Source organism: Sapajus apella, unplaced genomic scaffold (genome assembly GCF_009761245.1).
Source record: "Sapajus apella isolate SASKATOON/1434 unplaced genomic scaffold, GSC_monkey_1.0 scaffold30, whole genome shotgun sequence".
Lineage (NCBI taxonomy): Eukaryota > Metazoa > Chordata > Mammalia > Primates > Cebidae > Sapajus > Sapajus apella.
Window position 1 is genome coordinate 24,231,728 of NW_022436970.1, and position 17,297 is coordinate 24,249,024.

Genomic DNA, 17,297 nt, shown 5'->3' on the forward strand with positions numbered 1-17,297 from the left:
TCTCTGTCTCTGGCTGATTCTCTCTGTCTCTCTGTCTCTGGCTGATTCTCTCTGTCTCTCTATCTCTGTCTCTGTGTCTCTGTCTCTCTCAGTTTCTTCTCTTTCTCTCTGTTTTTGTCCCTCTGTCCCACTCTCTGTCTCTGTTTCTATCTCTGTCTCAGTCTCTGTCTCTGTATCTGTCTCTCTATCTCTGACTTTCTCTGTCTCTCTCAGTCTCTGATTCTCTCTGCCTCTTTCTCTCTGTCTCTTTTTCTCTGTCTCCATCTCTGTCTCTTGTTCTATTTCTCTCTCTGTGTCTCTTTCTGTCTCTGTCTCACTCTCCGTGTCTGTCTGTCTTTCTGTCTCTGGCTGATTCTCTGTCTCTCTCTGTCTCTGTCTCTCTGTCTCTGTCTGTCTCTCTGTCTCTGGCTGATTCTCTCTGTCTCTCTCAGTCTCGGTCTCTTTCCCTGTCTCTCTGACTCTGTATCTTTCTCTCTATCTCTGACTCTCTCTGTCTCTCTCAGTCTCTGATTTTCTCTCTTTCCCTCTCTCTTTTTCTCTCTCTCTCTGTCTCCATCTCTGTCTCTCGCTCTATTTCTCTTTCTGTGTCTCTCTCTGTCTCTGTCTCTCTGTCTCTGGCTAATTCTCTCTGTCTCAGTCACTGTCTCTCTCTGTTTCTGTCTCTCTGTCTCTGTCTGTCTGTCTGTCTCTCTCTCTCACTCTCCCTTAATTAAGGGGAAAAAACCCCAAACAACCAAATGGCCATGAGGCCTGTGGCTGCCAGCCGCGGAGAGGCTGTGAGGAGACCCTGAATTCAGCCTCTGCTGTCCTGGAGCTGCCCCGAGTCTTTCGGGCGGACTTGGCCAGGTTCGGAGTCCGTCACTCCCCGTGTCTTGAAGCTGCAGGAATCACGAGCGGCCTTCAGTTTTCACCTAAACCACGAGCGCTACAGGCTTAACCCTCGGAAAATCACAATTAAAGGATTTTACCCAAAACACTTAAAAGAGCCGTGTCAGCTCTGGGCTTCTGCCGCTGAGGGCGCGATTCTGGTTTCTCATCGTTCCAGCGGGTTGGGGGCGGCTCAGGAGGAGAGGCGTTTTCAGGGGACATGGCCTTTCTAAGGGGGAGGGACCTGCAGGGCCTCAGGCTCAGCTTGGGAAAGTGAAGCCCATTCACCGGGCGGGGAATGAAGACCCAAGTTCTTCTGGTAAACACAGAACCATAATAAAGGGACCCTGCGGGAATCCCAGCACTTTGGGAGGCCGAGGCACCAGGATCGCCGGAGCCCAGGAGTGTGAGCCCAGCCTGGGCAACACGGCCAGACCCCATCTCACAAAAAACGTGACAGTCAGCCAGGCAGGGTGGTGCGCCTGCAGGCCCAGCTGCTGGGGAGGTTGAGGCAGGAAGACCACCCTGCGATTTAGGGTAGGACAGCGGTCATTTCAGGGTGTTTACTCTGGAAAATGTTTTTTCCCTTTAACTTTTTATCGCAGGACATTTTAAGCAAATGCAGAATTAGAATCTGACATTGGGGGGCCCCCATGCCATCCGCGACTCCATGAATCATGAGCTTGCGGGCGGCTGGTCTCCCCCAAAAAACCCACCCTCACCCCGTGAGTCCCAGGCAAATCCCAGGCATCGTGGAGTTTTAGCTACAGACATTTTACCGTCTCTCACTCTGATAGGAACTCATTTTTAGAAAGTGATTCCAAAATCATGACCATCACTTTACTTGCAAATATATGTGAATGTCATTTGTCGACATATGATAAAAAATAGAAAGGAATTACAGTACCGTTATTACAGCTAATAATTAATTTAAAATAACCCCTTAATGTCACCAAGGCAGTTTGGATTCCCCGGCCTGTCATCACCTTGGCAGCTGCTGGCGTTGGGCTCTGGGTGGGGCCGTGCACCGCAGCTGGGACGTGTGTTGCCCGCGCAACGTCTTCTGGCAGAGGAGGGTTCCCCGCTGCCCGTCGGGCTCCACCGCGCACCCTCTGGGTGCCCCAAGGGTCTCTTTTTCTCTTGACTTTCCTGTGTTTTCCTCACCTCGGCACCGCGTTGGGGTTGCTTGGATCCTGGCTGTGTTTTGGCAGCGTGGTGTGTGGGTGACTCTGTGGTGTTAGCGGCTGTTGATAAGATTAGTTTCATGATGACATTTAGCTTTAAATCACAAGGCCATGGTCTGCAGGAATCTGTGAGGTCTGTGGGGTCCGTGGGCTCTGTGGGGTCCATGGGCTCTGTGAGGTCTGTGGGGTCTGTGGGCTGTGTGGGGTCCGTAGGGTCTGTGGGGTCTGTGGGGTCTGCGGGGCAGGATGGAGGCGGAGACCTGTGAGATGGCCCCGGCTTCACGATGCACCCGAGGCTTGGCTGTGGGGCGGAAAGAGTAAGGAGCTTTGCGACCTTGGGGGCAGAGAGTGAGTGGTGAATCCTGTCAGGTTAACCTTGGCTTTGAACTCAGGAGTAGTCTGTGGCTGTGTCCCGCATTTCTTGCTGGGCTGAGCGACACTTCTGGGGTTCCCGGGCCTCCCGTCATAGCAGGAGTGTGGACGGCAGAGTGCAGGTTTCTCTTCAGAGGTGGCGGCCGGCTAGCACCTCCAAGCGCCTGGTGGAGGTCATGGGTATGTCTAACAGGGCGATGAGGGCGCGAGGGTCGTCAAGCCTTCGCAGAGCCCGGTGAGTGGTGCTTCTGCGCGACTCTTGCTGAAATGTGTGCAGCTCTTCATGGCTGGACCCTGCAGTGAGCCTGACCCAGTGACGCTGGAACAGCAGTCACCCCGTGATGACCCTCGGGGGCCCAGCGCCACGGGCCAGGAGCCTGAGACATTTGCGTTCTTTGAGTCAGCATCCCAGCACAGAGGAGGGCGTCTCTGGCATGAGCTCTGGGCTGAAAAAGTTCCTCACGCCCTTCCTAGGTGAGGGAGACAGGTTCAGGGGCAGGAGCGGCTTCTCCTGTGGAAAGGAACATGTGGCCAGCTCCTCCCGTGGAAAGGAGCATGTGGCCGGCTCCTCCTCCCCTGGAAAGTAGCTTGTGGCCGGCTCCTCACGTGGAAGGGAGCATGTGGCTGGCTCCTCCCTTGGAAAGCTCCCCAGGCCACAGGGGCCGCACGACGTCCTCCCCACAACGACCCACGCCACATTGGCCCCAGTGTGAGACAGTAGAACCCGAGCCACACTGTTGGGGGACCCGTGTCAGGACTCTCGGGGCCTGGCAGGTGTTTTTTGGTCTGACCTGCGGGCTCAGGCTTGGCAGCTCTGGCCACCCTGGTGTCCACCTGAGGCCTCAGTGGGAACACCGTGCCTGAACCCCCAGAGGGGCAGCAAACACAGTAGTCCAGGAGGGCAGGGCTGGCAACCTGTGCCCGTGTTGCTGGGGTGGGAAGGCCGGGCCTCGTGACTTGGCTGCAGCCTCTCTGGGTGACAGTGGCGGTCACCGCGGGTGTGGAGGCTGCATCTGGCTGCAGGACAACGTTTTTAGACTTTATTCTGCAGCCATCGCAGATTCTCAGAGGGCTGCGGGGAGGCAGTGCCCCACCCGGACCCAGGGCTGGCCCTCACCTCAGGCAGCCGCCACGCCTGGGCCCCCGATCCCAAGGAGGACTCTCCCGGACGCCTTGCACTCTGCCTGGCATCTCCTTAACTCGGAGCCTGCGGGAGCTCAGGATGAGCGCGTGCTGGGTCTGAAGCCTGTCCAAGTGGATGAGAATGGTGGGGGCTTCTGGAGGCAGCCGAGGCGGAAGCTGCGGCCTCATGAGCCGGGCTGCAGGCGCAGCTGCGGCTGTGGAGGCGGCACGTGCCCTGGGCTCTCCGGTGAAGCACGTCCTGGCGGGGCGCCCGGGGCTGCAGACCTCTGTGTCCCCACGTGCACGGAGTCTTTGTGCTGTGATGTTGCCCTTCACGTGAAGTTTTCAAGACCCATATCCCGTTGTCTGTGAAATCATAGGTTTTACTTTGTGAAGGACTGTACGGAATAGGCCCAGGGAAGGGGACTAGTATTTGCTGAATTTGCCAGCATGTGTGACGGTGAACGTCCCTGGACAGCTAGCCTCTGTGCAGGGACGCCTCAGCCGGTGGCAGGTACAAGGTCAGCCAGGCTCTGTGGCGTCCTTAGTGAGAAGCAGGAGATCCATCGAGGGGATGCCAGAGGTCCAGACAGTTCCAGAATTGTTTCCACTGGTGGTTCAGTGTTTGTTTTTATCATTTGTACGTCGTATTTTGTTTTCAGGCTTGCACTTGTGTTTTTAACTGCCCTATAAAGATGCAAACAGAAGACTGCCTTGATGTATCCCCCTGGCAAAGGCCATGAGCACGCCAGGTCTCTGGGGGGTGAGTGGGACTGGTCAGCGGCGGCCTCTGTGGTGCCTCCAGAGAGCAATGGGGCGATGCTCACGCCTCTGCCCTGCGTGTCTGCTCAGGGTGGGCCTGACCCGAGATGTGGCCGGGAGTTGGTTCGTGGATGTTCATGGTGCTGGCGTTTGTAAAGTGAAGGAAGTGACAGCCCAGAGTCGGGCAGCGGAGTGAGGACGGCTGGGATGCTGTGATTGGATGGTTTCTGAATAAGCTCAAATGCTCGAAATGTGATCTCCTTTTCATAAAAAGACCCGGCATGGCAGTCCGTGCCTGTAATGCCAGCCCTTTGGGAGGCTGACGTGGGAGGATCCTTGAACCCAGGGGCTGGAGAACGCAGCCGTGGCGGGGGAGCGAGAAAAGAAAAAAGGAAGTACCACGTTATGTATCTCATTTTGCTAAGATACATCCTTTTTGTAAAAATGCTTATGGAAATACACCCAGTGGGCTGGGCGCCGTGACTCACACCTGTAATCCCAGCACTTTGGGAGGCCAGGTCAGGAGGATCACTTGAGGTCAGGAGTTCGAGACCATCCTGGCCAACATGGTGAAACCACGTCTCTACTGAAAATACAAAAAATTGCTGGGCATGGTGGTGGGCACCTGTAGTCCCGGCTACTTGGGAGGCTGAGGCAGGAGAATCGCTTGAACTCGGGAGGTGGAGGCTGCAGTGAGCCAAGGTCACTCCACTTCACTCCAGCCTGGGCTACAGAGTGAGATTCCATCTCAAAAAAGCGAGAAAGAGAGAGAAAAGAAAGAAAGGAAGGCAAGAAAGGAAGGAGGGAGGGAGGGAGGAAGGGAGGAGACACCCAGTGAGTCCGTGAGTGTTGGTCACTGTGCAGGCTGAGTGGATGTTGTATGCAAATTTCACTCGAGTTTTTTATTTTTTATTTTTTCCATTGCATTGAGTGTCGCTCTTTAAAAAAATTGACTCGAGTTGAAGATGAGTTAGAAGTTACTGGAATTATTATCAGTTCTGAGCTCAGGGCTTCAGCAAGCGAGTTGCAGCTCCGGGGGGCTGTGGCTGGTCAGAGACCCCCAACGGCAGCATAGCTGCCCACGGCCGCCTCAGGTTTCACCCCCCCATCCCCCCAAGAAGGAAGCCCGGGGGGTGGGGTGGGGCAGACGCAGCGCAGGCACCTCCCCCATCCGTTTGGGCCCGTTTTTTCTGAACCAGAGACACAAATTTGCAGAGCTGCCAAATTCATGCTGAAAATTTCTAAGTAAGACCAATCAACTTAATTGTCTGGGTTGTGATACTCATTTTGTAAACCATTCTTGCTTTAAGCCGCGCACACACCATGTTGCTAAATTTGCAGATGATTCCAGAGCCAAGTGCATGGGTCAATGGCGGACTTCACGTATGAGGGTTCTCGTGAGGTCACGAGAGCGTGTTTTTTTACTGCGCCTTTTCTGTGTTTAGATGTGTTTAGATTCACAAACCCTGAGCGCTGTGGGGCAGTCAGCGGCGGTGTTCGGTGCAGCCACACGCTGTGCCGACGTGTACCATACCGGGCAGACTTGGGCCGTGCCGCGTGGCCAGGGTGTGCCGTAGCCACCCCGTTGGTTCCCATGAGTTCCCATGACAACAAAACCAGCTAAGGACGCGCTTCTCAGACGGTGTTCCTGTCATGAAGTGACACGTGGCTGCACTTACGCGGTGACTCTACATGACGGTCAAGCGCAGCGTGAGTTGGACGGCTTCATCTTTAGGAAACGCGCCTGCCTTTAGCCAGATGCGGGGGGACTTCTCCTCCTTCCTTCTTCTCTCCTTCCCTCTCTCTCACTCTGTCTCGCTCTTAAGTTTCCTGGGAATCCAGTGAGCCCATTTTTTTTTTTTCCACTGTGATTTTTGTTTTTTATTTGTTTCTTTTCGATTTGTAGCAGAAGACAGGTCTGGGGCACCTGAGCCGGGCAGCGCCTGGCACCGTCCATGACTTTTTCTGGCACCTGCCTGTCGGTTAGTGGGCGGGGACCCCTGCAAAGGGGTCTTTCATTGCCGGGCCCTGTAGCCACCCCCCTCCCTTCCCCCAAGCGCGCAGTCGGCCAGAGCTGTGTGTGGAGAGGCGTTTCTCCAGAGTCTATTGTCCTTCCCGTGTGGTGCGGGGTGTTTGATTCAGCCGCCTGCCTTCTGCCTGGCAGCATTAGCTGATAATGGGCACCTACGCTGAGAACCTCACGTGGGATGCAGCTCGGACGCACCACCTGCGAAGCCGCGTCTTGGCGATTCCTCCGTCAGGAAAGCTGCTGTGGCTGCCGGGGTGCACTGGGTGCCCCGGGGCCTGTAACCACAGAGGGAACGTGGGTGGTCAGCCTGCCGGGGGCGTCTTTGGATAAATCCATTTCTAAGGTTTCAAATTACCATGAAGTTTCCAGTGTCATGAAATATGTAGTCTTGTTAAGGAACATTTTAGATGTTCGTATTTTTTTAAAATGACGTATTTGATTCCATTCAAGCTGCCTCCTGGGCCTTTTCTCTTTGAAGGAGTCTTTTATCCTACCTGTTTTTATTTTATTTGTTTGTTTTGAGACGGAGCCTTGCCCGTGGCCGAGGCTGACGTGCATGGCGATCTTGGCTCACCGCAACCTCAACCTCCCCCAGCTAAGGTGATCTTCCCTGCTCAGCCTCCTGTGTAGCTGGGACCACAGGTGTGCACCACCATGTTCTGCTAATTTTTTTGGTTTGTTTTGTAGAGATGGGGTCTCGCCATGTTGCCCAGGCTGGTAAACACCTGAACTCAAGGGATCCGTCCCTGTTGGCCTCCCAAAGTGCTGGGATTACAGGCGTGAGCTGCTGCGCCTGGCGTTGCTTCTGTTTTTGAAAAGTCACTTTGGGTTCATGGTGTGTCCTGAGGCGTGGGGACCTTCGGGGGACGGGAGGCAGTTTCCTTGAACTGGCAGATGCCCCCGCTCTGAGCCTGCGTCGCACGGAACCTGCCCTTCCTTCTGAGAAGCCACCCTGCGTGTCTCACGTCTCTGTGGCTTGTACTTAAAACTGGTGTTGAATGACAGTGGGCAGCTCTAGATGGTAGCCGAGTGGAGGGCTGAGTGAATGGCCCGTGGGGCTGGTTCTGAAGACGTGGCAGTTGCAGGCCCTGTGTGGACAATGGCCTCAGCAGCCCGGCCGGCCATGGTGCTGGGGTGAGCCTGTGTGGTGACGACGGTCAGAGTGCGCCCCAGGCAGGCTCCGCCCACGAGGCGGTGAGGACGCTTGGTGGTCCCCGGGCAGGCTCCACCCACGAGGCGGTGAGGACGCTTGGTGGTCCCCGGGCAGGCTCTGCCCACGAGGCGGTGAGGACGCTTGGTGGCCTCGGCAAGTCTCCGCCCACGAGGCGGTGAGGAGGCACCCAGCCTCCTGCACAGGGTGGAAGACGGCTCCTGCATGGATAGCGCTGCACTGGCGCTTCCTGCAGGCCACCCCCTAGATGCGAGAACCCCTCAGGTGCACGGTGGGGACCCGGAGAATGCTGAGTCAGTCTGCCGTGGCCTCCTACAGAACGCCCTCAGGAAGACTCTCAGGCCGAGGGCACAGGCAGAACCTTACATTAGCCTTCCACCCCAAACATTCATCTCCCGAAAGGATGGGGCTGTGGGCTGCGAGGGCAGACCCGGCATCTGTCACCTGCCAGGTCGTGCAGTCCTGTCCCTGTGTGCAGAATAATGGACAGGCTCCCCAGGCCCTCAGCATCGCGGCCCACCTGCTGCGCTGGCCCCCGGCCCGGCCCTCCGTGGACGCCCAGTTCCTCCTGCTGACCCTCAGTCTGGCCTTTCTGTTCATCTTGCAGCAGTCATGGAATTTTGGGGCTGCCGGCGTTGCGCATACCATGTCTTCCAAACCCACCCATTTATGAAGAGCCCAGTCAGCCTCCTGCCCGGCAGCAGCTGCACAGCGAGTTCATGGCGAGGAGGGTTTGAGCTTCCTGGTTCTTAGACCAGTTTCTACCTCTTACATGATTTTTAAAAAGATTTTCAGTGAGTTCAAAACCTGTCTTAGTGGAGGGCTGAGTAGCTGATGATGGAAGCCTGTCATGGAGGAAGAGGAGTATGTTAAGGCTGTGCTTGTAAAATGTTTCCAGAACAGGCAGGCGGTGACCGCAGGTCACGCTGACACGGGCTTGTCAGTCTCGGGTCGGGACCTGTGTTCGGGGTGAGGCGTCGGCCGGAGACAGTGCAGGGCATCCCAGCGGAGATGTGTGTGGAGCTGACGCGTCCTCTGTTCCCTTCCAGCCCGACCTTGCCTGCCCTGGACTGGCAACTGCCGTCACACTCCGGCCCGTACGAGCTCCGGATCGAGGTGCAGCCGAAGTCCCACCACCGTGCTCACTACGAGACGGAGGGCAGCCGCGGGGCCGTGAAGGCATCGGCCGGAGGACACCCCGTCGTGCAGGTAGGTGCTGCGGCCGGACTCACCCGCCACTCGCCGCTTTTCTGGTCCAAAAGTAGCTCTGGCACCACCGCTAACTGTGCTTGCAAAGTAGACCGTCCCGGCCAGGTCAGCTGCGTGCACCCTCGTGGTCCGTCCCGGGAGCTGCTGTCCGCCTCTGACCTGGAAGGGGTCCCTCCTCTGCCTCCACATGCCCAGGCCCTCTCTCGTTTATGGATTTGCGGGTCCCATGTCCATGGGTGCTGCCTGTGGTGTGGATGTTATGTGGGGTGGATTCTCCCCTCTCCAAAGCCTCTGCACTTGGAGGCAGAGTTTCTAGCCAGCAGCACCAGCCTCGCGGTGTCGGTGGGGAGGTCCTCAGAAATGCAGGTTCTGTGGCCCACGCAAATGCTGGGCTTCGGGCTGGGGCCTGTTTTCAGCAGAGCTGCTGGGGGGCACCACGGCCGAACTTGCCTCCCGAGGAGAGGAGGAGGAGGAGGCGGCTTTCAGAGAGGGCCTGGGCCAGGCAACCCTGCAGCCTTGTCCCAGCCTTGTCCCTGCCTGACTGCCCGGGCTCTGGTGTGGCTTCTCGCCTTGTTCACACCTCGGGGGAAAGCCACATGGAGTTAGGATGTCCATCGGCTCCCTACAGGGAGGTGTGCAGTGACCATGCCGGGAACACACAGTGTCTGCCCACATAGCCGCGCCCCTGTGCACCCCAGGCGTCCATGTGGACCCCGGGTGGCCATGGGTGTCAGCGTTTCCGTCCATCAGCCTGTTACCTCATTAGCTCTAGACCCCAGGCCCCGGATCTGCTGCTTTGGCCACAGAGCAGGAAGTGCAGCCTGGCCCCAGGTCCCAGGTTCCAGGGTTCCAGGGCTCCTGGCCGCACAGCAACACGGAGGACATTTTTCCAGCACACCCCAACAGCAAAACCCGGGCCCCCCAGCCCTGTTGTTTAGGGAATGATGCCAGCCGGCAGGGGCGCTCAGCGGGGTGCCCCGTGTTTTTATTTCCTTCCATTTAGATAAGTAGTGGAGGGAAGGCAGAAAAGTGGCTGTTTGCCAGCGCAGCGGCCGGCAGGTGGAATTACCAGGCAGGCGCTGGGTGGCCGCTTTTGCCGGCACACGCAGGTGATGATGGGACATTTGTGGTCTGCGTGCGCGATGCCGATTAGTACCTACCTTGTCGGCTGCTTGAAGCAGGGAAAAGCCGGAGACGCGTCGGCGCCCAGCAGCCGGTTTGACATTTAAAGTCCCCGCCTCCCAGGTGGAAAAGGTGGGACAGCGCTGTGCTTGGTCACTGCAGGCGTCTGCCGCCCTTTCCTGCCTCGGTGTTCGCTGACTGAAAGCCTGTTATTGCTTCGTGGGAAGGAGATTAAAAGAGCCTGGAAGTGAGGCTGAGAAGGAGTGAAAATAAAGCAACAGAGAAATAACGGCCTGGCCCGTTTGCTGTAAATTATGTTGGTGAGGGGCGCTGGCCGTGCTCGCGGGAGCAGGGCGGGCTGCATTGCCCTCTTCACCGTGTGCGGATGAGGGGCAGCTGCAGGAAGCAAGGCTGTTTGGTGGATAAAGTGGGACTGTGAGCGTGGAGAGCACTGAGGTCTGGTTTTGTTTTGTCTGAGGCGGAGCCTCGCTCTTGCCCAGGCTGGAGTGCAGTGGCACAACCTTGGCTCACCACAACCTCTGCCTCCTGGGTTCAAGCGATTCTCCCACCTCAGTCTCCCAGGTAGCTGGGACTCCAGGCAGCCCTCAGTTTCCGGGGATGTATTTTCACCCACCCGTGAGTATCTCCGGTGCCTGGTGACCCAGTGCCCGCGAACACAGCTCAGCACCGGGCCCTCCTGCCCATGTCTCCCAGAATCCCGTCTCTGGTTTTGCCGTCCGGGTGTCTTGGGTTTAGGGTGCTGAAATTATCAATACAGATGCGATCAAGAGGATCCAGGTGTTCTGGAGGACTCCAGAAACTTGAAACAGCAATTTAAAATATCTTTAAAATGTACCCTCAAAAATGACTCCAAATCAAATGGCTTGTGTACACAGCAGCACAATGGGTGAGGCTGCCCTGTGTCCCACAGGAGGAACCCTTTCCACTGACGTGCGGGAGAAAACCGTCCCTGCGCGGAAAACGTCGGGTCAGCAGGTCTCATTTGTGAGAAATTAGTAATTTAACAAGTTTTCTGATACATCTGTGGCAAAGTGAATTTGTATCTATGCAAGTGTGAGGTAAACAGTTAAAGAGAGGGGTTTTTGGGGGTTTGTTTTCTCTTTCAGTTGTTGGACCACAAATTGGATGAAAATAGAATTTGTGCATAATTATAAAACAAATGAAAATAGAAAGTTCTCAGTTGCTGTGGAAGCTCATAACCACAGAGGTGCCTCCGTGCTGCTGGGTTATTTTAGCATGTCCTTTGACACCAGTTCCTTTTCCGCTTTACATAAGTGAGGCTCTTCGCCTGGCCTGGGGTGCAGGGATGAGGCCGCGGGTGGTGGGCGCCGCGGGCTGCGTCAGAGCCCCTGGGAGCCGGCGGCGGGAGCGTCCTGCGTTTGAGAAACGCCGTTCTCTTTATCGTGAGTCGCCTGTCCGCTACATCTTAAAAAGCTTGTCCAGAAAATCAAAGCCCAGCGTCTCCTGCGGCACAGGTGCACCGCGGCGGGGGCCTGGGGGGTGGGTGCCGGATCTCGCGGTCAGGAGCACGTCCTGTGCCTGTGCCCTGCGTCCCTGTCCCCACGTGCTTTGCAGCTGGGAAGAGAAGTACAAGAGCAGGAGTGGCGCCTTCCCTCCAGGAAGCACCCGGAGCATGAGCCCCGGGTTAGGAAAGGGTGCTGGCTCTTTCCTGTGGGCGCCGAGGTGTGGGAGGGATGGCTGGCATCTGGCTCCTCCTGTCTAGGGCCTTTTCCTTCACGGAGAAGGAGGCCACCCGCTCCCGCGAGTGCTGAGGGAGCCCTGCTGTCTCTGTGGGAATGTCATTCCTCCGCCGGGAAGAGACCAGCCCAGGCCAGGGCCCACTCTTGTGGCCACATTCTCATGATCACACCATCCACACCCTGAGCCCATCCCCGTTGTGGCTGCCCTGGCACTGAAAACGCCAGCATCAAAGGAACAGAGCCGTGGTTTAGCCTGGAAGGGCAGGGCCCTGGAGCTGTCTGTGAAGGGGTCTGCGTGAGGATGGCCGGCAGCCCCTGGTGGACGTGGTCCCTGCGGGGTCGAGCAGGACCTTGGCTGTGGTGGTGGCTGCAGCCCCTCTGCTGGGGCGGGGCTTTTGGGTGAGGACAGCCCAGCCCCGGAGAATGTGAGGGGGACGGTGCAGAGACGGGTCCAGCGTGGGCCTCCAGCACGTGGCTGGCCAAGGCCTGTTTAGGACTCACCTTATCCCGGCAGAACAAGTGACTCAGAGCCTCCTAGAGGTTCTGGCCGGGCAGGGGTGACCAGCAGCTCACCCAGCCCTGGCTCCTAGCCACACAGCCCCCAGGTCACAGCCCCTCCTGCCCCTGCTCCGACCCCTAGCTGCCCATTCTCGGTGGACTGGCCTGGATGTGCGATGCCAAGAGCTCTGCAGGCCGCTGTTTGCAGGGAAGGCTGAGGAGCGGCCGCCTGCTCTCTGCTGCCTCCTCACCGGCATTTCTATGATGCCTGAAAGTGACACACCGGACACTTTCCGGCAGCCTCCAGCTTTCCCCCAAATCCTAGCTCGCACTGGGTGTCCTTGTGGGTGGCACCCCGACAGTCACCACCCTCTACCCTCTACCCTGACTGCAGGCTCTGCCTCTGGGTGAGGTCCTCTGTGCATGCAGCCTCCTCACCCCAGAGGCCCGTCCTGTGCTCAGCGAGGCTGGGACCGGAGTCCACGAGGGCTCTAGGGGCTGCTGGCCTTTCTCCCCGTGTCCCCTCCTCGTTCCCACACAGCCTCCGCCCTCGGTCCTGCTCGCCTTCTGGGGACGTAGGCAGCCGGCATCAGGCTGGCTCTTGGAGGTTTTCCATTGGGATGGTCTGGATGAGGCGGGCCAGGGTTCTTCCCCTGTCTCTGGCCAGGGAGGGCGGAGAAACCCCCGGACACAGCGCGGAGGCCTTTCCATGCAGCCCACCACGTTTCCAGGCGTGAAGGTGGAGGCTGGTCCTCCCCCGTGTGTTCCCATCGGGGGACTGTGGCCCTGCCCGGCTCCTCCGCCCGTGTGCTCCCATCAGGGGACCGTGGTCCTGCCTGGCTCCCCTCCCTGCCCGGCTCCCCTCCCTGTCCGAGCAGGAGCTGAGACGTGTGAGCAGCGCCCGCCTGGGTCCCTCCGCCTTGCTTTCCTCCTGTTTTTGGTCGAGGTTCCTTCCCTCGCTCCTGCCCTCTGCCTGCCGTGTTCCTCACACTTGTCCCTGCATCCTTGGCCTGCGTCCTGCGCTCTCCCGGAGGCGGCGGGAAGGGTCCAGGGCCTTGAGGAGGGGTCTTTGCTCTCGGCCCTGATCTCTGCGGCACCCACCACCCCACGGGGGCACGTGGAGCTCTGTGGAATGTAGCTGACCTTTGACCCAGGGTCAGAGAACACAGGTCCATTTACCAAGTCACCAAAATAACTTGCCCGATAGCATCTCACCCACCACACAGGAGGCCAGGCTCATGTGAATAATTAATAGGTCACTGGAACGTGAAACAGGAGCCTCACCCATTCCGAAACAGCACTTCAGGTTTGCAGCTGGTGATATCATCAGTTAGGAAGGGCAGGTGAGTCCCCGGTTTGGGACTTGGCCTCAGCTGCGCGGGTGAGAGGGGCTGGCGGGTCAGGCAAGGACCCAGGGCCGGGTGGCCGGACTGGCCCCAAGGAGGGCTCCCGTGCTTGCCCCAAGCACAGCTCCCGGCCTTGCCCCAAGCACAGGGTAGGGTGGGCCTGCTGGTGCCCACGGCGGGCTCATGGGCGTCTCCCTCAGTCACCCGGCCCGTGCGTCAACTTTGCACCCCTAGTCTGGGGCAGATCTTTTTTCTGTCATGCAAGAAACAACAGCTGAAGACCAAGGAGTGGAGCCCACCCCGCCGGGAGCCGCTCTTCCTTTCCGATGGTTAAGTGGACATCGGGCCGGGCTTTGGTTCTGATTCATTCTCGCTTTGTAAGGGGCCTTTCCCCAGCCAGCAGGGGCTCGGCCGGGTTAAATATTGTGAGGAGCGGGTTCCTGAGAACCTGTGAATGCCATGGGTGGATGACCACAGCAGGCGCGGTTCCACCTGGAGCCTCCACCACGCTTCGTTACGTGGATTGCCGTACCCAGGAGCTCCTGGTTCTCTGCGTGCCCTGCCAGGCAGGCTGTTAGACTAGAAAGCCGGGGACAGTGGTCACTGGGACAAACCATCATTTGCTGAGAGCTCCTAGGCACCTCTGGGAGCTGTGCAATTGCAGAGCTCCAGACAGCAGTCGCTCTGGCCCACCCAGGATGCCACGCAGAGAGGCCCACGCACGGGGAGCATGCCACAGGGTGGAAAGTAAAATGCAGGTCCGACCACAAAACCACATGCCACGATACCGCTGGTGCCAGATGCTGGTGGCCTGCAGGAGGCACGGATTAATTTTTTATGGCCCTGCCTCGGAGCCGAGACAACAGCCCTCTCTTCTTTCAGCAAAATTTCAGGGCCAGTGACCATCCCTTCCCTGGACAGCCAAGCGCAGAAACGCACAGGGAATTTCCCGGTTCCATGTATGCCCTCGCCCCCACAGTGCACGTGGTCAGGAGAGCAGATGGGGTTGCCGTCAGGCTGTGTGTGTGTGTGTGTGTGTGTGTGTGTGTGTGTGTGTGTCCGAGGAGCACAGAACTCTGTGTGTGTGTGTCCGAGGAGCACAGAACTCTGTGTGTGTGTGTGTGTGTGTGTGTGTGTGTGTGTGTGTGTCTGAGGAGCACAGAACTCTGTGTGTGTGTGTGTGTGTGTGTGTGTGTGTGTGTATGTATGTGGTTCCCAGGAGCACAGAACTCACAGTGTTGAAGCAGGAGCCACTCCCTGAGATATGTTGTCAGCTTTTATGACGAACAAGGATTCACCATTTACTTCTCCCCTAAAGCAAAGGCCACGGGCTCTGTCTTGTGTGGTAGGGACAAATGCTGGTGCTGCTGGGAAGGTGTCACGGGGCGGGTCCATTCTGTCAGGAGAGCGGCGTGGAATGAGGTTGGCCCAGCCAGTCCCTGCTGACAACAATGGTGACGGTATTTGAGAAAATGGGTGGAATTCAGTGGAGATGGACTGGCACAGGGAAGGCGTGTGGCCGCTGGCAGGTGTGTGAAAATGGGTGGAATTTGGTGGAGATGGACACAGGGAAGGCGTGTGGCCGCTGGCAGGTCTGTGACACTGATTTCTAGCCCCCTGCTCCACATCTCCACCACCCAGAAGAACTGGCGAAAACACAGCCTGGGGTCTCCCGACAGGACTGGCCACTGGAATATTTGAGGAAATTTAAGATGACACCTGGGCTCTGGCATGGCCGAGGCAAGTGACCGCTCCTGGTGGTGCCGGAGGGCCTCTCAGGTGGCTTTCCCAGGGAGATAGAGGGACCCACGCACTCACTAGAGCACACTCTAGCCCAGCTTTAGAAAACCACATTTGATGCCGGTGGGACAGGAGGGGTGGACACATCACCTGGAGGCCACGTGAGAAGCTACCACCTTCTGCAACCACCACCCAGCGGGGAGGAGGTGCCACAGCGGCTCTGGGGTGGACCTGGTCCTTCCTCGCTGCCTGAGCGACGGGCCCTGACTCCCCATGGACACTGTGGTGCCCCTGTGCCACACCCAGCAGGTGTCCAGTGACCGTGGGCCGCATTGGTCATGGCAGGTCACTGCCCATTTCTCCGAGGACCTGGGGCCGTGACCCAGCCGGGTTCTCCCAGGAAGGGGCAGCCACTGGCTGTGGCTGCCCAGTGCCGAGGGTGGCAGCCGTTTCGGAAACCTCCCGGGTTTGTGCCCTGCTGTGTCTGACCAGCTCTGGAGTCAGGGTCTCTGTGTCAGTGACGGTTCTAAGAGGAACCAGATGTGGCTTCAGCGACTCCTCTTTCTCCGAGGAGCTGCTGGGCGGGACGGCTGCTTTCTTTGTCTGTGACGGTGGCTGTTCCCTGTCTGTGCCCGGCCCAAGCCCGAGGTGGGAGTGACAGCTGGGAGCACCCATGGGCGTGTGCCCGTCTGGGCCAGGCGTCTGTCCCTGGACCTGTCTCTAGCCACACCTCCCTCCTCCAGGGAGGACACTGGGCCCTTGTCTGTGGACAGAGGCACTTTGCTGGGGACAGCACAGACAGCCACTGGGCACCATCGTAGACACTTGGAGCACGTAGTTGACCAGGTCTCACCCCCTGAGGCTCCTGAGGCTGTGCCCGAGGGAAGGAGGAGCTTTCACCCAGAGCTTCGGGAGCGCAGGAATGTGACGCTGGCATTTGCGGGATGCGGCCCCAGAGGAAGGGCAGGGGTGCTGCTGGACAGTGACTCTAACGTCCCAGGGTCCCTCGGGCCCCTCACCCCTGCGTGTCTGGACTTGGCATCACTGCAGCTGTGGGACTCTGGAGGTGCATGTGGCCGCTGGGTGGGCGGCACTCCTGGGGCCTCTCTCTCCCCCGTGGTTTCGGTTTTGGTGTGTTTGAGCCACAGGCCAGCTGGTTTAGGGGCCATTCTGGAGGTGGGGGGGCTTGTGGGGAGGGAGGAGAGACGGGCTGCTTGCTGGTCCTCAGGCCACCCTGCGAGCTCCTGGGTGCGTCTCCCTGAGATCAGCCAGGGCACCTGGCTGTGGGTGGGCTGTGCCGTGAGCCCCTCCGGCCCTGCTGGCATAGAGTCGGGGGAGGCTCTGAGCGGAAACCACCTAACTTTTGACAAAGACAGGTTCTTCTGCTGCATGGTGTCAGGAGACACGACTCTCCATGGTGCAGATGTCTCTAGAAGGTTCCATTTCGTCCTGTGTGGCTGTGGGCCGGGGATTCTATGTGCTCTTGTCTCTGGGGTCATGGGGTTGCATCATTTCCCACTTGAATGTTTCAGGAATTCCATTCTAGATAATTCTCCCTCCATGGTAAGTTCAGGTTTATCAGGGGGAATTCATTGATTAGATTTAATTAGAAACCTGAATGCATGTTTCTGGGCAGAACTTTTCAGCCAGAAGTTTCAGACAGCATGGCTGTCCCTTCTCTGGGCACTTCCAGGCATGGTGGTGCCCTGCGCCCCCCGTGTGTGTGCCCTGTCCCCGCAGCCGTGTTGGTGCTCTGGTGAGCCTGGGGTTTGTGCTGAGCACCATCCCTGCCAGGTCCAGATGGAAATCGCGCTGATGGAGTGTGGGGGTCCCTGCAAGGCACAGGTTGGGAGAGCAGCCAGGAGTGTGGTGGGCCGAGGCAGCAGAGCAGGGCACCGGCTCTCCACAGCAGGCACGGCCTCGGGGCCTCTCTCCCAGAGAGACATGGAGACCCACATGCCCATCACACACACGCTTGCCACCTGCACACAGGCACACACCTGCATGTTTGCTCTCTGTGGGGTGTATGTACACTCTGTGGGACGTGTGTGTGTACCCTGTGGGGCGTGTGTGTACTCTGTGGGGTGTGTGTACTCAGGGGGGTGTATGTACTCTGTGGGGTGTCTGTGTACTCTGTGGGGTGTGTGCACTCTG

At 58.2% G+C, this 17,297-nt stretch overlaps 1 protein-coding gene across 4 annotated transcripts in view; it reads left to right on the forward strand.

Annotated features, from left to right (window-relative positions):
- The window catches only part of NFATC1 (nuclear factor of activated T cells 1), an 87,883-nt gene that overhangs the window by 26,702 nt on the left and 43,884 nt on the right, over positions 1-17,297 (forward strand). For all 4 annotated transcript variants that reach the window (XM_032293774.1, XM_032293776.1, XM_032293777.1 and 1 more), the window contains exon 3: positions 8,557-8,716. In XM_032293774.1, the coding sequence (XP_032149665.1) occupies positions 8,557-8,716 (160 nt within the window). The remainder of the gene's footprint in view (positions 1-8,556; positions 8,717-17,297) is intronic.